We start from the raw sequence: 24,896 nt of genomic DNA on the forward strand, positions 1-24,896 counted from the left end.
ATGGTTCAAAAAAGGAAGAGTTAAGGGAAATTTAAAAATATTCTAAACTATACAATAGAAACACATGTTAAAATTTGTAGGATGGGGATCCCTGGGTGGCGCAGCGGTTTAGCGCCTGCCTTTGGCCCAGGGCGCGATCTTGGAGACCCGGGATCGAATCCCACATTGGGCTCCCAGTGCATGGAGCCTGCTTCTCCCTCTGCCTGTGTTTCTGCCTCTCTCTCTCTCTGTGACTATCATAAATAAATAAAAATTTAAAAAAAATTTGTAGGATGTAGCTAGATTAGTGCTTAGAGGAAATTTATAGTCCTAAAGACATATATGAAACAGGGAGGAAGAGAAAAAATATTTTTAAAAAGGAGGAAGACCTCTTATTAATTCTTAAGCTTCCGCCTTTAAAAAAATACAAAGTTAAGAAAAAATTAAACCCAAAGTAAGCAGAATGAAGGAAACTGTAAAGAGCAAAAATCGATGATAATGAAAATGTAAAGTCAACACAAAAAATCAATGAAACTGGGGCACCTGGGTGGCATAGTCCCTTATACACCCAACGCTTGGTTTTAGCTCAGGGTCATGATTTCAGGGTCAAGAGAACGAGCTCTGCACTGGGCTCCATGTTGAGTGTAGAGTCAGCTTGAGATTCCCTCTTCCTCCCCCCACCCCCCACCCCCGGCTCACACTCTCTCTCAAATAAATAAATAAATCTAAAAAAAAAAGGAAGAAGAAGAAATAAGAAGAGAAAGAAAGAAGAAGAGGAAGAAAGAAGAAGAGGAAGAAAGAAGAAGAAGAAGAAGAAGAAGAAGAAGAAGAAGAAGAAGAAGAAGAAGAAGAAGAAGAAAGAAAGAAGAAAGAAGAATCAATGAAACCAAAAGCTGGTTCTGTGGGGGGGGGGGGGGGGGAATCAAAGAAATTGGCAAGCCTCTTGTCAGACTAGTTAAAACAAAAATAAAGAAGACACAAATTACCAGTAACAGGAAGAAGAGAAGGACAGGAAAATAATCCCAAAGGCATGAAAAAGATAAGAAGGGAATAAATATGACAAGCAATTTCATACCTGTAATTTTGACAAACTCCTTGAAAGACACCATCTACCAAAGCTAACGCAATTAAGAATACTCAATAAAAGTCCTAATTCTATTTAAAAAATTGAATCCATAGTTTTTTAAAAAAAACTCTCAACAGAGAAAACTCCAGGCTCATAAATTATGGATCTCTGAAATCCCCTTTCTTTCCTGAAAACCTCCTTCTTGAGGAAGTTTCTCCTTAAATCTGCACCATATGTTATTTAAGCCAGCTATATAGCTGGTCCTCCAAGAACATCATTTCACTGTGCTCCCTGCTTAGACTGTTTCCTACATTCTAGGGCTTTCTTTAACTTCTTTACCAGAGCATAACTTCTGAGATTTCCAGGTTTAAAAATAGGTTTTTTAAAAGGATCTATTTACTTAAGAGAGAGCACACGAGCAGGAAGGGCAGAGGGAAAGAGAGAATCCCAAGCCAACTCCATGCTGAATGCTGAGCCCCACGTGGGACTCGATCTCATGACCCTGAGATCACCATGTGAGCCAAAACCAAGAGTTGGATGCTTAACTAACTGCACCACTCAGGTGCCTGTGCAAATATCGTTTTTTTATTCCCACACTTGATTGTTAAATAGCCACAATTCTGGTCAAGGCTGATGTTGATATGTTCTTTTTTTTTTTTTTTTTCTATTTTTGTTTTCTCTGGAAACCTTCAAGATTTCTTTTTTTTCATTCTTGGTGCTATGGAATTTCACAAACACGTGCCTATAGGTAGGCTTTTTTGTTTTTAAATATTGAGCATTCTTAGGAATAGAAACACCTAATTTTCAATGAAGATTGTTTTGGTTGGGGTGATAGAATTGGGGGTAATGTTTCACTATCACCTTTTTTTTTTTTGCCTATGTTGCTTGATGAAAGAGTTTATAATAAGCATATATTGTGTTTATAAAAGCTATACCATTAAAAAATAATAAGAATGTCCCACAATGTCAACTAAAGCTTTAAATGTGCAAACTCTGATTCCATAATTCTATGTTCTAGCAAAGGGTGCAAAATTTTACATACAAGAATATCTATGACAGTGCTGTTTATAACGTTAGATTAGAAACAGCACAAATGTCTACCAGTTAGGGTCTGATTAAACCAACTATGGTACATAGATACTATAAACACTATATATGTATATAATATACCCTGACATAGAAAGATGTATAAAATATTACTAAATGAAAAGGGTGTTATAAAATAATATAGCATTACCATTGTTATATTAATATTTTTTTAATTAATTAATTTATTTATGATAGTCACACACAGAGAGAGAGAGAGAGAGGCAGAGACACAGGCAGAAGGAGAAGCAGGCTCCATGCACCGGGAGCCCGACGTGGGATTCGATCCCGGGTCTCCAGGATCGCGCCCTGGGCCAAAGGCAAGCGCTAAACCGCTGCGCCACCCAGGGATCCCACCATTGTTATATTAAAATAAAAAAGCAAACAAGCCAAACCATGTGTTTGGGTATATATACACATGTAAGGAAATGCATAAGGTCTGAAAAGATGCATTCCGTGATGCATAGTTTCTCCAAAAGAATGATAAAGCATATATAATTTCCATAACTGAAAACAGAAAATGGAATACAAAATACATATTTAATGATCTAATTACCAAATGCTCCAATTTTAAGACAAAGATGTCCCACTGAATTTTAAAAATTCAATTCTAAGCACACATCAACCAAAAGAAGGCTGATATAGCTATATCATAATTCAAAAGAGTCATGGATGGGAGATGATTCAGGAAACATGACAACTAAATGCAACATAGGACATGGATTGAGTCCTAGAACAACAACAAAATTAAGAGAAAAAAAATAGTGTTATTTGGATAAGGTATATAATTTGTGGATAATATTAAACAGTATTAATTTCTTGGTTTTGATTACTGTACTATGATAATGCATTATGTTAACATTAGTAGTATGGTGAAAAGTTTACAGGAACTCTCTATTTCTGCAACTTTTCAGTAAGTCTAAAACTATTTCAAAATAAAGTTTTTTTAAAAAACCAGACTAGACTTTAAAACCAAAGGCACTACTGAAGTGCCTAGGTGGCTTAGTTGGTGAAGCATCTGCCTTCAGCTGAGTCTATAATCCAGAAGTCCCAGGACAGGGTCTTGTGTCTGGCTCCCTGCTAAGCAGGGAGTCTGCTTCTCCCTCTGTCCCTCCCCCCGCTCGTGCACAAGCTCTCTCTCTCAAATAAATAACTAAAATCTTTTTAAAAAGGCATTACTAGAGATAAAAAGGAACATTTCTTAGTGGGGAAAAAAAGGTTCAATTCATAAGAATATAGACTAATTATAAAGTTTATGTTTCTAACAAAATGACCTTAAAATAAGTAAATCAAAAATTGATAGAACTACTAGGGAGAAATAAATTTATGATTACACAGAGATTTAACACACAGTAAATTCTCAGTATTCATCAATTCATCACATGCACATGCATGCGTGTATGCATGCACACACACACACACAAATCAGTAAGTAAAGAGATTTTCAACAAGAGCATTAACAAACGTCACCTAATAGACATATAAAGCATTGCATCAGACCACAGAATTCATGTCTCTCTCTTTCACATAAATGCACAATCATCATATTCACACAGCATTTAGAAAAGAACAAAACCATATACAAAGCAAGGACTTATATATTTTGATGACTATTGAAAATATTTTGATGGTAGTTACATGGGCGTTAACTTTTTAATTATTCATTGAACTGTCCACATGTATTTTACATCCTTTACTTTACACTTATTACATTTCCCAATAAAGTTTTTTAAAATTTCACTCATCTATATCATTTATTTCCTTTTTTTTTTTTCCAGTTTTTCAACACTGAAAATTCCACAGCAGCAAAATTCTCAAGATTCCGAAACTTATAAATCCAGGAACACTAAAGGATATTCTCAAAATAGTATTTATATACAATCAAATAACCATAATGCAAAACTACAAACAAAAGTAGATGACCTGAGAATATACATCCTAAATCAGTAAACGATCTAAATTAAAAACATCTTCAATACAGATAATAACTGAATCAAAGGTGCTTGTGTCAACTGCCAAAAAAGGGGTTCTATGGTAAATTCATCTCATCAATTATCCATTCTAATAAAACCCTCAACAAAAATAGTAATTCTTAACTTTCAAAGTAATGATCTTTATTGTTGCCAGTTCTGAAATCAAACAAATACACAGCAATTTAGTTAAAACAAATACAGAATAGTTAAATGATTAATATTTTACTTTTTAAGAAGTAAAAAAATTGCATATTCCCAAAAATGTTTAAAATTACAGAAACAAATTGAAGCTATGTTCACAAAAACTTCAGGATAAACTATTTCTTTTATTAAAAATTTTCTTTCTAGGGGTGTCTGTGTGGCTCAGTGGTTGAGTATTTCTGCCTTTGGCTCAGGTCATGATCCCAGGGTCCTGGTATTAAGTTCCACATCAGGCTCCCTGTGGGAGCCTGCTTCTCCCTCTACCTCTGTGTCTCTGCCTCTCTCTGTCTTTCATGAATAAAGTCTTAAAAATTTTTTTCTTTTTAATAAAAATTTATTAAAAATTAAAAATTACTAAAAGTAGTTTATTACTTGTTGCTGCTAAACAAATTACCCCAGAACATAGCAGGTTAAAATAGCACACATTTGTTATCTCAGTTCCTGAGCTAGATCCTCCAGTTCAGGGTCTCCCACAAGATGGTAATCAAGACTTCAGGCAGGGCTACAGCCCTTTCAAGGTTTAACTGAGCAAGATCTTCTAAATTTACTCAGTGGTTGTTGGCAGGATTTAGTTCGCAGGGGGTTAAGGAACTTTCTCTGTGGGCTACTGGTCAAAGGCTGCCCTCAATTCCGTGACAGGTGGGTCCTTAACCTATAGGTGAGTTCATGATATAGCAGGTGGTTTCATCCAAGTGAGCAAGAAAGAAAGGGCCAGCAAAAAGGAAGTTACATCTACTGTAACATAATCTCTTAACTTTCATCATATCCTATTAGAAGTGAGCCTCTAGGTAGTCTACCCTCAATGGAAAAGGATTACACAAGAGGATGGATACCAGGGTTATCTTAGAAGGCTGGCTCTCACAAATAGCATAACAGAAAGGGAACTGGAATAAGGTGGCGCTAAATCGCTGAGCCACCAGGGCTGCCCCAGATCCAGAATTTCTATGTGAGAGATACTTAAGGACAACAGTGGCTGGTGGTAGAAGCTAGGCCTAAGTGGCTTATTGTAAATCTGTGTTTGCATAACAATCAAGTAAGAATGACCCAAACTCAATTACCTATAATCAAAGAAGAGATCAAATTGATGGAGATTACCCCTAAATCTCTCATTAGTATTAGCATATATCTAAATACATTCCTAAATTCACTTCTATAAACCATCTGTGAAAAAAGAAATTGTTAGCTAAAAATGTTAACCTAGGCTGAAATAGTAGTCAAACTGTTTGACACTTTCAAAAGGTTTTTTTGATATTTTTGGTACTCAGTGAAAGGCAGGAAGCCCCAAGTAAGAGAAGATGAACTGGAAAGCCCAAAGGAGCACCTAAAACAGAAAGGACCTCCACCATCGGCAGGGAGGCCACAGCTTTCATGACCCAAATCACTGGCTATATTATTTTCCATAGTTTGATGTACTCAGATAGATGTAAATTTTAATCAAGCCATCCCACATTGGAACACCTCAAATGACAGTATCTCAAAATATTACAAAAGGATTTTATGCTTTTTATACTTTTATTTTACTCAAAGTGTCCAGAACTATTTGGATATTCATCCCTTCCTAGCCTTTTACACAATATCAGAAAAGGGGTGTATCTCCTTTTTCTCACCTCTTACCTCTCTTTTGTTCTTCAGTTTTAAAGGGATAGGTAAAAGGAGTAATCAGAACAGTATAAAGAAGCCTGAAACAGCTCTCTAACTAGCCTTGAGGTAAAACTGGTAAGAACAAAGTAAGTATGCTTAGAGATTCCAAATTTAACTCCAAAACGCTATAGCACGTGCTGCATTAATACTATTATTTAACCTCAAAACACTAGAGCACACACTTAATATTTAACCCTATTAGGTATTTAGATTTTTTTTCAATGTAGCCCCCTCAATTAATAATTTCACTACCGCCTTTCACGAAGATGGCGCCGAAGGCGAAGACGGAAGCCCCTGCCCTTCCCAAAGTCGAAGCCAAAGCAAAGGCTTTGAAAGTGAAGAAAGCGGTGCTGAAAGGAGTACAGTCACCAAAAAAAAAGGAAGATCCGCACAGTCACCTACATTCTGACGACCCAAGACCGTAGGTCTCTGAAGGCAGCCCAAATATCCTCGAAAGAGCAAAGAGCACCCCCAGGAGAAACCAGCTTGATCACTATGCCATCATCAAGTTCCCCCTGACTACTGAATCAGCCATGAAGAAAACAGAAGACAACACACTTGTGTTCATTGTGGATGTCAGGGCCAATAAGCACCAGATCAAACAGGCTGTGAAGAAGCTCTAGGACATTGATGTGGCCAAGGTCAACACCTCGATCAAGCCTGATGGAGAGAAGAAAGCATATGTTTGACTGGCTCCTGACTATGATGCTTTGGATGTTGCCAACAAAATTGGGATCATCTAAACTGAGTCCAGCCGGCTATAAATCTAAATATAAATTTTTCACCATAAAACAACAACAATAATAATAATAATAAAATAATTTCACTACCACCATTGGGCTAAAGATTGAACTATCATTTTTTAAAAAGATTTATTTATTTGAGATAAAGAGCAAGGCAAGCAAGCGCATCTGCAGGGGAGGCACAGAGGGAGGGAGAATCTTGAACGGACTCTGCTGAGTGGCAGCCTGACCTGGGGTTTTGATCTCACCACCCTGAGATCATGACCTGAGCCAACATCAAGATCTGGACACTTAACTGACTGAGCCATCCCGGTGTTCCTGAACTGTCATTTTGAAACAGTCATTTCTCAACAAAGTAGGAGTTAGCAATCTATGAAATAAGAATAAAAAAGGGGGGGAAGGGACAGAGGAAGAAAAGGAGGAAAGGCAAGCAAACAAGCAGGCAGGCGAAAGGGAAAGAAAAAAATAAAGAAAAGAAACAAGAAACAAGGAAAGGAAGAAAGAAGAAAATACAACAGAGGCTGTATATGATCTGCAAAGCCTAAAATACAAGCAGTCCTAGCTTTAGACACTACTGCATTAAATGAAACTCTACAAAGCAAGGACTGCCTATATTTACTATCTGGCCCCTTGTAGAAAAATTTAACCCCTGAAATAGAGGATATCTAAATGATCTAAATGATCAATAAACATATGAAGAGGTGTTAAATATTATTAGGGAAAATGAGGGGGAAAACGCCAATGTGATATCACTATAAATCCACCTGAATAGTTAAATTGAAAAAGACAACACTAAATGTTGCAAGAATTTGGAAGAGTCAGAATTCTCAAGCGACGCTGACAGGAGTGTTGACACAACTAATCTGAAATTTTTTTCTGGTAGTGTATACCAAAAATACATACCTGCATACCCTATAACTATTTCACCAATAGGTATATGTATAGCCAACAGAAATGTACACATATATTCACCAAAACACAATTGACCCTTAAATAAACAGGAGTTAGAAGCACCAACCCCACACAGCCAAAAATCCAAGTTTAACTTCTGACTCCCTAAAACTTTAACTAATAGCCTACTGTTGACTGGAAACCTATCAATAACATGGTCTATTTATACAAATTTTGTATATGTATTATATAACTACATTCTTACAATAAAATAAGCTGAAGAAAAGAAAATATTCAGAAAATCACAAGGAAGAAAAAATATACATTTACAGTAGTGTACCGTACTTATTGAAAAAAATCCACACATAAGTGGACCCCTACAGTCCAAATGCATGTTGTTCAAGGGTCAACAGTACTTCTAAATTCATAGAAACCCTATTCATAACAGCCAGGAACTAGATGGAATATTATGCAGCATAAGAACTACTGCTACAGGGGGGAATCCCTGGGTGGCTCAGCAGTTTAGCGCCTGCCTTTGGCCCAGGGAGTGATCCTGGAGTCCTGAGATCAGGTCCTGCCACCGGCTCCCTGCGCGGAGCCTGCTTCTCCCTCTGCCTGTGTCTCTCTCTGTGTCTCTCACGAATAAATAAATTTTAAAAAATCTTAAAAAGGGGGGCAGCCCCGGTGGCACAGCGGTTTAGCGCCGCCTGCAGCCCAGGGCGTGATCCTGGAGACCCTGGATTGAGTCCCCCCTTTCTGCATGGAGCCTGCTTTTCCCTCTCTCTCTCTCTCTCTCTCTCTCTCTCTCTCTGCATCTCTATGAATAAATAAATAAAATCTTTAAAAAAGTTTTTTTAAAAAATCTTTAAAAGAGAACTACTGCTACAGAACTTGTACAAATCTCACAAATACAATATTGAGCAAAAGTGAGACTCAAGTGGCTATTTACTGTATGATTCCATTTACATAAAGACAAGAATAGGTAAATTCATAGATGACCTTAGAAACAGACATAACAGTCACCTTTGGAAATGGGTCACGCAAAGTGGGGTTTCTAAGAGTAACTAAAGGTCCTTCTTGATCTAGGTACTGGATACATGAATATGTATGGGCTTTGTGAAAATTAAAATGAGCTATACACTTATGATTCATATGGTTTTCTCTATGTCTATTATACCTTAAAAACATACTAAAAAGATTTTTACAAAATCTATGCCTTTAAAAGAAAATTGTGTACACTTCCTCCCTTATATTTTTCTGACTTGCCATCATTACTTCTAACCAATGGAGTATCTTGTTATCTTATAGAGACGTCAGCTTTGTTTTAATTTTCTTGGTATACTATTGCACAGGATAGCCAAATGGGCATGTAACTGTCATTTGCGTTTAGCACCACACTAAATCCCAAGGAGAAACTTTGAAAAGCCAGTAATTTATGGTAGTATGTCAAAGTTACCTGGAGAGTGGGGGGGCCTTGAAATGTGGTTTTGTTTGGCTCTTTGTGTTGGTTTACTTTTGTTTACTGCCACAGTGATTTAATCTGCATAAAACGTTCAAAGGATGTTTTCCAAAAAGCCTGTCCTGTGAATTTTCTTTTCTTTTCTTTCTTTCTTTTCTTTTCTTTTCTTTTTTCTACCATCCTGCTTAATAAGGCAGCTACCTTGTGTTTATCTAGTTCCTTCCATCCCTGGAGCTTAAAAAAACTTCACAAATACTATTCGGTGGCGTCACCTTCCAGAGAAATTTGGGCTCAGGGACATTGTGAACCCAGAAATTCAAATACTATCCTCGTACAGCAGGGCTCTCTGTGCCTAAAGCAGCGTCGCATTCTTTGCTGAAACTCACAGGGGGGTGCGAGCTGAAACACAATGATTGACTCTCAAGGACACACAGTCAATCCTAGATTGAGCCCGGACCTGAACTCTCCAACTGCCGCCACGTAAGGGGAAGAAAGCAAACAAAACCCTACACCCTTCCATAAAGGCTCAGCTACTGAACTTTTGTCCCAAGAAACGGAAGGACGCCGGAATTATGCCCAGAAAGAGGACCTGCGGCTCCCACGACGCTGACCTTCGCGTGAGCCAGACGGGGTCAACATTCACCGGGTGCAGATTCCGCGCAGCCGCTTCTGCTCCAGGGAGGCTGCGGCCGAAACTTCCAGGGCTGGACCTAAGCCCACCCGTCCTTTTCTCCGGTCGCCCAAGCCTCCCCGCCTACCTGTTTACCTGAGATGCGCCTGGCGCTGCCGGGAGAGCCGACTCTCGGCGCTTGCCCAGAGTTTCTGAGGCCCGACGCGCGGCCGCTACGTCAGCCAATCGACTTTCGCTCGGAGCCTCCCGACCCCGCGGCCCACCCGTCCGAGGAGGTGCGCGCGCCCGCAAACGACCCGGCGGGGCGCGTCGGGGGAGGGAGCCGGCCGCACGCCGCGCGCCGCGGCCACGGGGAAGCGAGGCGCACGGGCGCCGCGCTCGGGCAGACGGCGCGCACCGGGCATGCGCGCACTGCGGCGCTGGGGCCGCGGGGCGGGGCTTCTGGAGGACCGGGCGCGCCGGCCGAGTACTCGGGGGCGTGGGGAGGAAGAGGAAGGCGGTGTCTGTAGTTTTCGGTGGCTGAACCGGCGGGGAGCTGCTGTTGTCGGCTACGAGACTACAGGAGCGTCCTGCGGGAGCAAAATACTGTCCGGACAACCTTATCAGGCTAGAGGAGGGAAGCCGTGTGGTTAAAAACGCGTCTTATGGCCTCATAGTTGGGGCTGCACTCTCCAAGACGCTGGAGGAATTGTGGTTTCCTGGTTGGTTTGCGTGTGGTTTGGGGGTATGAAGAAACCGGGGGGCGGGGGGGGGGCATGTTGTGTAGTGATGGTTGAACGAAAAGGGCTGAAGTGGATTCCAGTTGGGTGAGCAAAAAGCTGGCCAGAGAGTGTTTACAGACTAAAACTTGGAGGTGGTTAACTTTTCTGATTGAAGAACTATAGAGCGAGATCTGGGTGCTTAAGTTCAGCTAATGAATTCTTTAAGACACAATGTTGAATCTTCCAGAATTAAAGATTTAAGCCCTCAATTCGTGTTCCTCTGTGTTGAAACAAGAAAGGACTGGCATAATTAAATAGCTGCTAGTAATTCAAATGTGGGGTTTTTTTTATTCCACATATCAGTATTGCTTTTATAAATGTCACTCCTTCAGACACCAAATAATTATTGAGTACATACTATGTGCCTGGTACTCATCTATCTGGGTGTTAAACAATAAAAATGGGTTTTGTTTGTTATGTGTTTTGTTTTTTTTTAAACACATCCCCAGAGAATAGGCATAATATGAAGGAAGTGTTGTGGGTCAGGTTCCTAAGTTAATGGTTCAAGTTAATGAAAGGAATTTACACTTTAGTAAGTGCAAAAAAGGGGAGTGAAAAAAGAAACAAATATGGATATAAATTGGTTAGGGACATCTGGGTGGCTCAGTGGTTGAGCGTCTGCCTTTGGCTCAGTTCTTGATCCTAGGGTGCTGGGATGGGGTCCTGCATTGGGCTCCCCACAGGGAGCCTGCTTCTCCCTCTGCCTATGTTTCTGCCTCTCTCTGTATCTCTCATGAATGAATGAATAAAATCTTTAAAATAAATAATTCAGAACAGGAGTGCCGGGCTGACTCAGTCAATTGAGCGTAGGACTCTGATTCCTGCTGGAATGATCTTGGGTCCTGAGATTGCGTTGAGCTCCACACTCAGCAGGGGGTGGGGGGTGTTAGGGGTCTGCTTGGGATTCTCTCTCCCACTCCCTCTGCCCTTTCTCCCATTCTCTAAAATAAATAAAATCTTTTAAAACTGAACAAAATCGGTTATAATATTCACAAACTCTTGGCTATTATATTGTAATGAATGGACAGTGCTTTAAAGAGGTTTGTTACAGATTCAGCTTTGAAATACATTTTTTCTTTACTTCAATCAAGGTCTGAGTCAAATATTTACCGACACAAAATACCCTGAGTATATGAGACAAAGAGAGGAGTGGTATAGCTTATTAGAATAGATGAGAAGGGCACTCCAATCAAAAATGACCTGTGAAGAGGTTTAGAGCCAACTCAAATGTGCAAAAGAAAGGAGAGAAAGTTGCTTTTCCTACCTAAGGATTAAGAAGAAATGGAAAATGACCACAAATTGAGAAAATTCAAACCAAATAATGGATTTATTGGTTAAACTTAGAGAAAGTGATTGTATTATTTTTCTCTAGGTAAAGATACATTAGCCCTAGTTTTTTCAAACTTATCTGGGTGCTGAAAGTCCCCCAGGTCAAGAGAAAACTATGTTTTCTTTCCCTTCAGTAACTTGTTTTTTCTTCCACCTTTGGTATCTAATGAGTTCAAACATTAGGTCTTTTCTCCCAGGTACTTCCTCTAACTTACTTGAAGTAATTCCTTATGCTCTTTTCCTGAATGTTTCAGAACTATATACCTAGTTTTTCTCCAAACCTCTTCCACACCATAGTTACACACACACACACACACACACACACACACACACATAAATGTGTGTGTGTGTTTGTGTATATATATCCTTATTCTTTATCCTGCTAATAGTTGCCAGTCCATAGGAAATGAAAGAGACCAATTAGAGCCTTCTTTCCTGTTCTCAAGCTAATTATAAAAAATATTGTCTATGCCTTCATCCCTCTTATAAGTTGAGCTTTTGCAGAAATTTGGCTAAAGATGGAAGGAAAAAGAAAATGAACCCTCCTCTTTCTTTACAGGGAGCAAAAGAATGTCTGATCATGAATGCTTTCAAACATAAGGATAGACATAAATACCAATGGAAACAATAGAGAGCCCAGAAAGAAACCAAAATATCTATGGCCAGTTGATTTTTTACAAGGATTCCAAGACCATTCAATGCGGAAAAAAAATAGTCTCTTTAACAGATGGTGCTGGGCTATCTGGATAACCATATGCAAAGAATGAATTTAGATGCCTACTTTACTCTATCTGCAGGCATACTTCATTTTGTTGCACTTTGCTTTATTGCATTTCACAGATAGTGTGTTTTTTTACAAATTGAAGATTTGTGGCAATTCTGTGTCAAGCAAATATATCAGTGTTATTTTCCAGCAGCATTTGCTCATTTTGTGTCTCTGTCACATTTTGGTAATTCTTGGAATATTTCAAACTTTTTCATTATTTGTTATTTAGATCTGCGATCAGTGATCTTTGATGTAATTATTTTGGGGGCATGATGAACCATGCCCATATATGACAACAAACTTAATAAAGGTATGCGTTCTGATTAGTCCACCAACCAGCCATTCTTCCGTCTCTATCCCTCTCCCTAGGCATCCCTGTTTCCTGAAACACAACAATATTGAAATTACACCAATTACTAACTCTACAATGTCCTCTAAGTGTTCACGTGAAAGGAGGAGTCACATGTCTCTCACCTTAAATCAAAAACTAGAGATGATTGAGCTCAGTGAGGAAGGCATGTTGAACAGACAACGTAAGCTGAAAGCTGGAGTCCTAGAGCCAGACAGCCAAGTTGTGAATACAAAGAAAAAGTTCTTGAAAGAAATTAAAAGTTCTACTCCAGTGAACACATGAACAAGAAAGAAAAGCAGTCTTATTGCTGAAATAGAGGAAATTTTAGTGGTCTGGGTAGATTACATCAGACACAACATTCCCTTAAACCAAACCCTAATCCAGAACAAGGCCCTAAACTCTCTTCAGTTCTGTGAAGGCTGAGAGAGGTGAGGAAGCTTCAGTACAAAATCTTGAGGTATAATAATCCATCTCCATAACAAAAATATAAAGTGAAGCAAGATATCCAAAAGATGTAACTAATTAATGAAGGTGGCTACACTAAACAACAGATTTTCATTGCAGTTGAAACAGCCTTCTATTGGAAGAAGATGCCTTCTAGGACTTTCACAGCTATAAGTCAATGCCTGGCTTCAAAAGCTTCCAAAAACAGGCTTTCTTAAGGTCTAATGAAGCTACTGACTTTAAGTTGAAGCCAATGCTCACTTACCATTCTAGTTTGTAGGGCTCTTAAGAATTATGCTAACTCTACTCTGCCTGTGCTTTATAAATGTAACAACAGTCTGGATGAAAGTACATCTGGTTATAACATGATCTCTGAATATATTTTAAGCCCTCTGTTGAGACCTACTGCTCAGAAAAAAAAATGTCTTTCAAAATATTACTGTTCATTGACGATGCACCTGGTTGCTTAAGAGCTCTGATGGAGATGTACAATGTGATTAATGTTGTTTTCATGCTTAGCACAACATTCACTCCTCAGCCCACAGATGAAGGAGTATTTTTAACTTTCAAGTCTTATTATTTAAGAAATACATTTCGTAAGGCTCTAGCAGCCATAAGTAGTGATTCTTTGATGGATCTGGGCAACGTAATTTGAAAACCTCTTGGAAAGTATTCACCATTTTAGGTGTCATTAAGACTATTTGTGATTCATGGGAAGAGGTTAAAATATCAACATTAAAAGGAGCTTGGAAGAAGTTGATTATAACCTTAACTGATGATGTTGAAGGATTTAAGGCCTCAGTGAATGAAGTAACTAGAGATGTGGTAGAAATATCAAGAAAACTAGAATTAGAAGTAGAGCCTGAAGATGTGACTGACTTGCTATAGTCGCATGATCAAACTGTAACAGATAAGTTACTTCTTATGGATACAAAAAAAGTGACTCCTTGAGTTACTAGGAGTAGATCTCATCTACTCCTAGTCAATATACTGTGAGAATTGTTGGGATGAAAACAAAGGATTTAGAATGTGACACAAGGGACGCCTGGGTGGCTCAGCGGTTGAGCTTCTGCCTTCAGCTCAGATTGTGATCCCAGGGTCCCGGGATCGAGTCCCACGTCAGCCTCCCTGCATGGAGTCTGCTTCTCCCTCTGCCTGTGTCTCTGCCTCTCTCTTTCTCTGTCTCATAATAAATAAATAAAATATTTTAAAAAAAAGAATGTGACACAAACTTAGTTAATAAAGCAGTGGTAGGTTTTGAGAGGCTTGACTCCAATCCTGAAAGAAAATTGGCTGTATGTACAATGCTATCAAAGAACTTTGCATGCTACAGAGAAATCAGTTGTGAAAGGAAGAATAAATGGATGTGGCAAATAACATTGTCTTAAACTTTAAAAGATCGCCATAGCCACCTGCAGCAACCACCACCCTGATCAGTCAGTAGCCATTAACACTGAGGCAAGACCCTCCACCAACAAAATATTACTTGCTGAAAGCATACATGATGCTTGGCATTTTTAGCAATAAAGTATTTTTTAATGAGGGTATGTACATTGTTTTTTTAGACATAATGCTATTGCACATTTGATAGACTACAGTATAATGTAAACCTAACTTTTATATGTACTGGGTAACAAAAAATTCATTTGACTTTATTGTGTTGGTCTGGAAATGAACCCACAATATCTCAGTGGTATGGCCATACAAAAATTAACTCAGAATTGACCAACAACCTAAATAAAGAGCTAAAACTATAAAATACAGGATTAAATCTTTTTTACCTTAAATTTGGCAGTGGTTCTTAGTTTGACACCAAAAGCATAAGCAACAAAAAGATAGATAAACTGGATTTCACCAAAATTAAAAACTTTTGTGCATCAAAGGACATTATAAAGACAACTCACAGAACAGGAGAAACATGGGCAAATAATATCTGATAAGAGTTTAATATCCAGAATATATAAAGAACCTGTACAACACTATAACAAAGACAATCCAGTAAAAAATGAGCAATAGACTTAAAAAGGTATTTCTCCAAAGAAATATACAAATAGCTACAAGCAATACATTGCTACAAGCATGTGAAAAAGCTGGCCAACTTCATTGGTCATTGAGGAAATGCAAATTAAAGCCACAATATGTGATGTCACCTTCCTCACATAGACTAAGATGGCAATATTTAAAAAAAAAAAAAAAAGGAAAATAAGTTTGCAAGGAATGTGGAGAAATAGGAAGGCTTATACATTTTTTTGGATATGTAGTACAGTACAGCCACTGTTAGGGTGCCTGGATGGCTCAGTCCATTAAGGGTCCAATTCTTGATTTCACCTCAGGTCATGATCTCAGGGTTGTGGGATTGAGCCCCACATAGAATCTGCTTAAGATTCTCCCTCTCCGGGATCCCTGGGTGGCGCAGTGGTTTGGCGCTTGCCTTTGGCCCAGGGCGCGATCCTGGAGACCCGGGATCGAATCCCACATCAGGCTCCCGGTGCATGGAGCCTGCTTCTCCCTCTGCCTGTGTCTCTGCCTCTCTCTCTCTCTCTCTCTCTCTCTCTCTCTGTGACTATCATAAATAAAAAAAATAAAAAAAAAAAAATTAAAAAAAAAAAAAAAAGATTCTCCCTCTCCCTCTCCCTCTGTCTTGTCCACTTCAGTCCCCTAAACTGTCAAATAAGGAATTGATTAAAGTCTCTTTTAAGTTTGTCGTTATCTATTCTAAAAAGTTAAAATAGGCTTCACTTATATGAGCTCTTTTACTTAAACCAGTGATTCTCCACTAAGGACACTGTTGCTCTGCAGGGAACATTTAGCAATGTCTGGAGACATTTCTGGTTGTCACAGCTGGGGATGGAGTTGCCACTGGCAGCTAATGGGTAGAGGCTTGGGATGCTGCTAAATATCCTGCATTGCACAGGACAGCGTCTCACAACAGAGTTAATTATCTGACCCAAATTGTTAAGGTGCCATTGTTGAGATACCTTGACTTAATAAACCGAAAATTCTCAGCATTTATACATACGTAATTTGTGACACCAAAGTTAGTGCTTTTCTCACTTCAAATATATAAAATTCCTGATCCAGCTTACCAATTCATTGTTTACCAAGCCAAGGATACAACAAGCTATTTACTCTGAATAATTTTACATTATGACTTTTATGTATGGGTAGAAAAGCTGAAATTAAAATTAGAACATAACTACATAGCTAGCGATTCAGAAAGAGGCCTCCTAATTACGTATTTTATAAATATATTTTATATTTAATCATATATTAGGTTCAAATAATACTTCAGTCAAATACTCAATGTGACTTTAGGCAAGTTACTTAACTTCTGTGCCAGTATAAGATGAGGACAAAAATATCTTTGTTACAGGGATATTGTGATCGAAATAATGGGTTACAAAACACTTAGCCCATTGCCTGGTATAACATAAGCAATAAATGAAGGTTGTCATTATTCCAATTTGCTAGGTAGACTGAATATGGCTGGATAGTTGCAGGTTGCTCTTTACTTTTCTGGAATCTCCTTGATTTCTCCCTCCCCAATTCTCTTTTAATTTCTTCTTTCTAATTTGCTATGAACCAAGCTACCTTTTTATAATTGGGTCTGAAACTAGTCCTAAGTGAAAGCCTGGGAAGCTCCTAGGAGCAAATTGTATCTTGACTGCTTAGAATCTTTAACTTCTAGATTCCCAACTATGTCCCAAATAACAGAATTCCATTATATAAATGACCTCTAAATGTTGAAAAAAGCTTCCTAATATTTTGTTCACACTATCCAGGAAAATCCTTTGGAATTTAGAAATGCTCTGTTAGATGATGGGAAAATCTAATGCACCAGAACCTAAAATCTGTCCTAAAAACTAACATGATGCCTTAGTATTTGTAAGTTAGAAGACATTGAGAGTTTAAAGCAGTGATAATCAGACCCACAAATTTTAAAGCATGAGTCTTTCACTTGCAAATAGCATTTCTTCAATACTTCTAATACTTCTGTAAACGAATACTATGGGATAATAGATCTCTTGAATAGTTCAAGAGTTATAATCTCTTTTGTCCATCAAGACTTTTTTTTTTTAAAAAGATTTCATTTATTTATTCATGAGAGACACAGACAGAGGGGCAGAGACCTAGGCAGAGGGAGAAGCAGGCTCCTTACAGGGAGCCGGACTTGATCCCAGGACCCTGGAATCACACCCCGAGCTGAAGGCAGATGCCCAACCGCAGAGCCACCCAAGTGTCCCTGTCCATCAAGATTTTGTGTCCATAAGCCACTCTTTCCAACTTTCTACCCTATTCCATGGATAGACTCCATGTATACCAAGTTCTGCATTTATGTGTCTGTGTTTTGACCCTGAAATAGAAGTCTATGGGCCTAGAGTGGCTATGTATTTTTCAGCGAACGGTATTTTAAAATGTGGGTCCAGTCATAGTATGTGTACCACAGAGTTACTCTGCAACTTCTAGTTAGACGCTAATGAAGTATATTTTAAATTTGAGAATTTTTTCAAAATGAGTAAATATTGTCATTTTAAAATAAACTGAGCTCATATAAGAGAGAAAATAAATTTTTATCTTGTTCAAGCCACTGTTATTTTAGTCTTGAACATTAGCTTATCCAATGGCCCAATACAAAAGCTTTATTTCAAAAAGACACTGAACAAATTTTCAGATATTTAAGTCCAGTGAGGATTTTAAGGCTCCAGGCAGTTTAGTTTCTAGCCATTCTGCAAACTGATAGATGAGTCAATACTTTAATTATGTAATTCCCAACCAAGATTGGCTAAATAATCTATAACTTAAAAATATAAGCTTGGGGTGCCTGGGTGGTACAGTTAGTTAAACATCCGACTTTGGTTTCAGCTCAGGTCATCATCTGAGGGTCATGAGATCCAGCCCTGCATCAGTCTGTGTGCTCAGAGAGGAGTCTGCTTAAGACTCTTTCTCCCTCTCCACCCTCACCACCCTCCTCACTGCCCCCCATCTCTCTCTTTTTCATAAATCAATCAATCTATCTTTAAAAAATAAAATCAAAATATAAGCTTGATACTGTAGCAGTTTTGCTTTAGCATGAGGACATTACAGCATCATATAAAATAATAGAAAGAGTAATGTGATAGATTAAATCTAGGGTATCTGAAATAGTAGGCCAAATAAATTTTACCTTCTTTTTTTTCTCAGTGCTAAACCTCCCAGCATTCCAATACTGGCCACAGGCAAATTCGGCTGCAGATTAAGAGATATAGCTAATAATCAGAGCTCTCAGCAGTGGGTAATTGTTGATACCCACCCATTTGTTAATGGATGGACATTAGCAGACTCCCAAGCTCTAGAATATAGTTATATCTAGACCCTATCTCTTCAACTATTCTACAGGTGTAGGACTAGATTACATGTGGTAACAGGCTTTGGTTTTTTTTTTTTTTTTTTACTCAATAACATCAGTTCTAGCCTAAAAAGATTAAAAATAGGTAGCAATTTTCTAACAGGGTATTTGGAACTCTGTCTAGAAGGGTCTTCTCACTGAATCTACCTAGGTGCTGAGAGACTGAGGTCTTAGTGAGACCACAAACCTGCACCCACCTCCTTGGGATAAGATATTCAGAGATTAAGGTACTCGTGGAATTGATTAAAAGTATCTTTATACTGATCCAATGGGAGAGGGAGGAAGGCTATCTTTAAATCTTGACCTAAAAGTATTATTGTATTTCCTGAAATAATCTACGGAAGACAAAATTTTACTTAATACTAAATTAACACAAATTGCAATATGGTGGGATTTCCTCCATGAGCTTATATGCTCCATCAGGGATTTTAAGTGTTACATTGCCAGCACATAGGAAAGTGCTGATGCTTAGTCAACTTTCAATGAATAAATGCAGAATTTGGTTCAGTGTGTGCCATTGGGTTTAAAAGTTGCAACTTTTTTTTTTTAACTTTAAAAAATTCTCCATTTATATATATGAATAAATGAAATTAATTTGGAGGCTATTTAATTATTTAATTATTTTAGGTTTTGCTGTGAGAGAATGTAGTTTGGCCTGTGGCTAGTATTTAAACCTAGAATCCCACTGCATTCAGAAGAGAGAATCCTGGAATCAAATCCCAGCAATATTATTAGCTCATTGTGATCCTGGGAAACTCAGTTTCCTCATCAGAAAATGAGGGAAAGGTTTTCTGTGAGCTCTGCAATTCTGATTTTAGTGCTTAGTATAGAATAGGTTCTCAATATTTGTTGAATATGTGATTCTATGTTGCACTCAAGACTTCATATTTAATTAGTAGACTGAAACATTCCTCAAAAGCTTTTACTTTAGTTAACCAGCAAAAATTTCTGAAAACTATTCCTTGGGAAACATTTTAAGCTTAGTAATTTTAATCAAATATTTAATCAAATATGAGAGAAAATTTATCTTGCATATCTGATCCATAAGCACCAAGTGTATCTAATTCCTTACTTTCGACAATTTTACCAGATATCATTATTACCAGGTTTTCACAGCTCAGCCTCAGAAATAAAAACAAAATATGAAATATGGTATTTTGCACATTCAATTGGAAAGCGCATAAAGTTTTAACCATATTACATTCCTGATATTCAACTGTTTCTGGCTTTCAAAATTGGTAATTCTATATGGTTCAAACTGAATATATTTAGTATTAAATACAATGTTTAAGAAATAGTATGACAATAGCGGTTCCAAATCCTCTCATTCTACCTTTTACTGGTATCGTCTCCTACCTGTTAGGGGTGTGGCAGGTATTTTTCTAAAATTTCATAATATTGTGTCTCTTCTACGTAGCATTTGTAACTTATGGTTTAAAAATAGTATAAATATTTATGTTTTTCCAAATATCCTAAAGGGCTAGTATGAATAATTAAATGTTTCATAGAAAAAATATACTGATAGTTCCCTATATTGCTTGATTACTTAGGTCTGTGGTTCACAAACTTTAACGCTCTTAACAATCACTGGAGACCTTACTAAAATGCAGGTTTCTGAGCCCTGTATCCAGAGATTCTGATTCAGTAGATAGGCGTGGGGCCACGAACTTGCCTTTCTTAGGAACTCTCACATTACGTTGACGTTGCTGGATCTTAAGATCATACGTGGAGAAGCACTACTAACCTCGGGTATGAAGAGACTTTTTTGTAACAAGGCCTCTTCTTTCGTTTTTTCAGTAAATAAAACTCAGGTCGATGAGGTATGATACATTCTCTTAAGCCCAAACCATTTCTTCGTGAAGTACTACATCAACTTAATTGAAAGATAATTGTAACTTGGCTTTGCTTCTAGAACCACAATTTCAGGATCCACCTGTCCGTTCTTTAGGGCCTCCCGGAGCGCTGGCCTGCCGAGGAGGGCAAGGGTCGCCCCAGCCCCGCCGCTAGGCCAGGGGCGCCTCTTCACGAGCGTTATCGGCGGCAGCGGCAGCGCGTGCGGCCTGACCAACTGCAGGAGGCTCCCGATAGGGAAGCGCTTGGGCGCCAGCCTAGGAGACCAAACCCTTCTACCGCGGGCGGCCAAACCGACCCCGTCCGCGAGGCCTCTCTCCGCAAGGCCCTTCTTGGAGCCCAGGGGGCCTAGCGGGGGCGACAGAAAGCCCCTGAAGGGGTGCGGCGGGCAGGTTCGCACCCGCCGGAGATCACGCACTGTGAGTCTGCGCCCTGAGCCGCCACCTCCGAGCGGCCGCCGGGCTGCCGCCCCCCGAGGAGCCGCCGGCGCCAGGACCAGCAGCAGCTCTTGCAGGCCGGCGAGCTCGCCCGCTCCGCGGCCCCGGGCTTTCGAAGATGTCCGCCCAGCCCAAAGCTGGCTTCGCGAGAGAGGCTTCTCGCCAGATCCTGGCCGGTGGTTCCGCTGGTAAGGCCGCCCCGCCGCGGGGCCCGGAAACTTGCCTCAGAGAGGTCTCGCAACTGCAGTTTCTCCGCGGAATTGCACGCTGCGGTCGTACGCGGAGCGGGAACCCGCCGAGCGCGAGAGCGCGCCGGGAGCCCGGGTCGGGTCGCCGCCGCCCGCCGGGGCCCCGCCTCCCGGGCCTCTAGCCTGGAGAGCGAGCGAGGCTGCCCCAAGGCCTGCCCCCGGGAGGAGGCCTGGGTGCCTCGCTGGCTACCGCACTGGGAACGCGCCCGCGCCCGCGTCCGTCAGACTTCGCTTTGCTCTCAGTGTAGCCTTTTTCTTCTGGGTACTCGTTACGTAACTCCTGCCTCCCTCATTAAAGTGCAGACCTACCTCGGGACGCCGCGGGTCTTGTCCTTGCAGACTGTGCTTGCTTCGGGCCCTTCGTGTCTTAAATAGGCATGTTAAAATGAAGTGCGTACGTGAGCACACAGAAACACCTTTGATGTGAGGCGCTCACCTTAATATATGGAGAGTTATGCTGTCGGAAAACAAAAACCTTCAGAAAAAACTTGTTATAGACAGTTATAAATATAAAAATTTGTGGCAATAGTTACCAAGGGTGGCTAGGGAAAGTTACTAACCCAGGAGATTATGTTGTGTGAATGTGTGTTAGAGATATTTTAAAATATAATTATGAGTTGATGGAGAACTTAATTTTTCATGACTGTGATGCATTTTTATTATGAATGTATAATTACTGTTATTCACTTATCACCATAAAACTTTTTTTTTTTTTATAAATGTAGGTATTCTCTTAATAAGTTATACTGTGGTAACTCTAGTAAATCATTTTAAGAGAGTGACTAGATGTCTAGTGTTTAACATTGACAAGTCAAATTTATTTTCAAACAAACTTGGACTTTTTATAAATGTTTATTATAAATTGTGACTGGTTATCACTATGTCATGAACTACTTGATTCTCAGGAGTACCACATAAAGCCAGATGTATCAATTACAGTCCGTACATTTTACTAAAGATATTTCATTAATATGGCAATGGAGGCATTCATGTCTTATATGTGATTGTGCTTTGTCCATCCATAATTATGTTGACCCCATTGTCTATCTTTTTAGTTGTTTTCCAGTAATGATGATGAATTTTCACCAATTTACTCACCATTTTGGTCAAATTCCATAATGTCCAAGACTCTGCCAGCTGTCCCTGACTTAGCTGATTCAGAGTCCTTGACCCTGATCAAAGAAAACTTAGCTGTCCCAATAGGAGAATAAGGCTAATTGGTAAACATCCTAACTTATGACTAATGATTCAGAAGCATCTGTAATTGGCTTAGATGATCCTATTCTATGTTAAGCACAGCTAAATTCAAGGGATGTTAAGAGTAGATCAAATTGTAATCCTACTTACACTATTTTGTTGGATAATAAGTATTTGGCACAAATATAATGTATGATTCCATCATGCTCTTACAGTTGTAATTAACATGAATGAAAATTAGTATATTTCTAAGGTGAATTAAACGTAGCATAGTTGATTTATATATTTAGTACTATGGAATTATTGATACATGATGAGAATAATTAGAAAAGGAATCATGTGTTCTACTTGGACAATAACATTTTCTTTTTTTTTTAAAATTTTTTTTTTTCAATCTTTATTTACTTATGATAGTCACAGAGAGAGAAAGAGGCAGAGACACAGGCAGAGGGAGAAGCAGGCTCCATGCACCGGGAGCCCGACGTGGGATTCGATCCCGGGTCTCCAGGATCGCGCCCTGGGCCAAAGGCGAGCGCCAAACCGCTGCGCCACCCAGGGATCCCCGACAATAACATTTTCATAAAATTTTGTATTTATTGGACTTCAGTAAATGCATACTAATCATATTACTTATATTAGGTCAAGGGCCAGAAAGAAATTAATATAGGAGAGGTAGAATTTTAATAAATAGAAAAAACACATTTGAATCTCTTGTGTTGGAGTTCTGATTACTGATAATATGTTTAAATGCAATGCAAATATGTGTGTATTATATGACCTTTTGAGGGTAAAAATACATCCTAGGCTTTCTTAAGGGGAAGAAAAAAAATCTGGGGAAGTTTACTGGAGAAAATACCACGGTATCATAGAATTCAAGGTCTTGATACATTACTGGAAGAGACTGGAGGAGCTAGAGCACTGAAGGGAACTCAGAAAGTGAACTCTTGCCATCTCTTACCTTTCTTCACTTTGTCAAATGGCTTTAGCATTTCCAAGGCAACAGGGTGGTGGTTAATAATAGGGCCACAAGTAATTCTAATATGGTTGTTAGGACGGCTTGCCATACTTCCATGGATTTGCCTGGTAAGGAATAAACATGCCCAAATGGATTCAGACAGCTAATTACTTATAAAGACAGGAAAAGCAAGTCATTATGGTGTCAGTTACCTGTCCCCTATTCCATGAACAACACAAAACTGAAGAGGCCAGATGATACATGGTGTAAGCAGTGGGTCACTCTGCTGTAGCTTTCTCTAAGTTGAAGTGAGGTGGAAAGTCTTGTGTTCAACTGAAACTAGGGAGATAGATGAGAAATGGCCTTCTGATAAGATAATGGGAGAAACCGCTTCTCAGCTCTTCCCCACCAGTCTGCTTATCTTCCCTTAGGGCAGAGGAAATCACAGGGCATCCTGCCAAGACTTGGGTCAGACTGTGGCCTAGCCTTGCCTATAGGGTTATATGGAGATGTGCGAGGTTGTCAGCATGCCAGCATATGGTGCCCTCCTGGTGCCTTTCTCAGTTTTTTTTCATACAATTGACTGCTGTTTTCTGCTCTTCCATCCATGTGACAGAGTGTGGTTCCTAATGGCTCTTGAATTTACCTGCTCTTGATTTCTGTTCTGTAGAGACAATGAGAGACTGACTTGCTTTTTTTTTTTTTTTTTTTCCAAGTGCTGTGTAAAATCCTGGGAAAGACTCAAGATAATCCAGTTTTGGACAGGGGCGTACCTCTGCACCACTGCCATTTGTAGCCACTGCCCATGTGTATGGGTGGGGATTTCAGGGGAGATTTATTTTCTGGAGAAGCCAGATACATCATGAGATGGGCAATAGACGTCTTTCATAAAGATGTAGGTCTGTCTTTCATTAAAAGATGTTTTGTGATATTTGTATTTAAAAGACCAAAGGAGGAGCACCTGGGTGGCTCAGTTGGTTAAACGTCTGCCTTTGCTCAGGTGGTGATCCTGAGGTCCTGGGATCAGGCTCTTTGCTCAGTGGGGAGCATGCTTCTCCCTCTTCCTCTGCAGCTCCCCCTGCTTGTTCTCTCTTTCTGTGTCTCAAATAAATAAAATATTAAAAATAAATAAATAGGGGGATCCCTGGGTGGCACAGCGGTTTGGCGCCTGCCTTTGGCCTAGGGCGCGATCCTGGAGATCCGGGATCGAATCCCACATCGGGCTCCCGGTGCATGGAGCCTGCTTCTCCCTCTGCCTGTGTCTCTGCCTCTCTCTCTCTCTCTCTGTGACTATCTTAAATAAATAAAAATTTAAAAAAATAAAAATAAATAAAAGACCAAAGAGAGTGATGTGCTGACAGTTGCTTGGACATTATACATCTAAAGACTGGCTTTGAGCTTGTAGCTATAGCTAATATATAAAGCTATTTTTACCAATGGCAACCTTGTTTTACATGATGAAAGCTGTGCTCGAGACAAGTCAATATGAATTGAAGTTTT

The 24,896-nt window shown here is 39.4% G+C and overlaps 2 protein-coding genes across 15 annotated transcripts in view; one reads left to right on the forward strand and one right to left on the reverse strand.

Moving 5' to 3' along the window:
* MIPOL1 (mirror-image polydactyly 1) overlaps positions 1-20,665 on the reverse strand; it is a 320,655-nt gene extending 299,990 nt beyond the window's left edge. For 2 of the 8 annotated variants that reach the window (XM_041760083.1, XM_041760075.1), the window contains exon 1: positions 9,806-9,936. The gene's annotated coding sequence lies outside the window, so the exon portion shown is untranslated. Of the gene's footprint in view, positions 1-9,650; positions 9,759-9,797; positions 9,937-20,452 lie in introns of those variants that run through there. The other 6 variants (XM_041760079.1, XM_041760082.1, XM_041760078.1 and 3 more) reach the window with 6 other exon arrangements.
* Positions 20,666-20,980: 315 nt separating this feature from the next.
* The window catches only part of SLC25A21 (solute carrier family 25 member 21), a 477,598-nt gene continuing 473,682 nt past the window's right edge, over positions 20,981-24,896 (forward strand). For all 7 annotated transcript variants that reach the window (XM_041760088.1, XM_041760085.1, XM_041760086.1 and 4 more), the window contains exon 1: positions 20,981-21,184. In XM_041760088.1, the coding sequence (XP_041616022.1) occupies positions 21,115-21,184 (70 nt within the window). In that variant the 5' untranslated portion in view covers positions 20,981-21,114. The remainder of the gene's footprint in view (positions 21,185-24,896) is intronic.

This window comes from Vulpes lagopus, chromosome 6 (assembly GCF_018345385.1).
Source record: "Vulpes lagopus strain Blue_001 chromosome 6, ASM1834538v1, whole genome shotgun sequence".
Classification (NCBI taxonomy): domain Eukaryota; kingdom Metazoa; phylum Chordata; class Mammalia; order Carnivora; family Canidae; genus Vulpes; species Vulpes lagopus.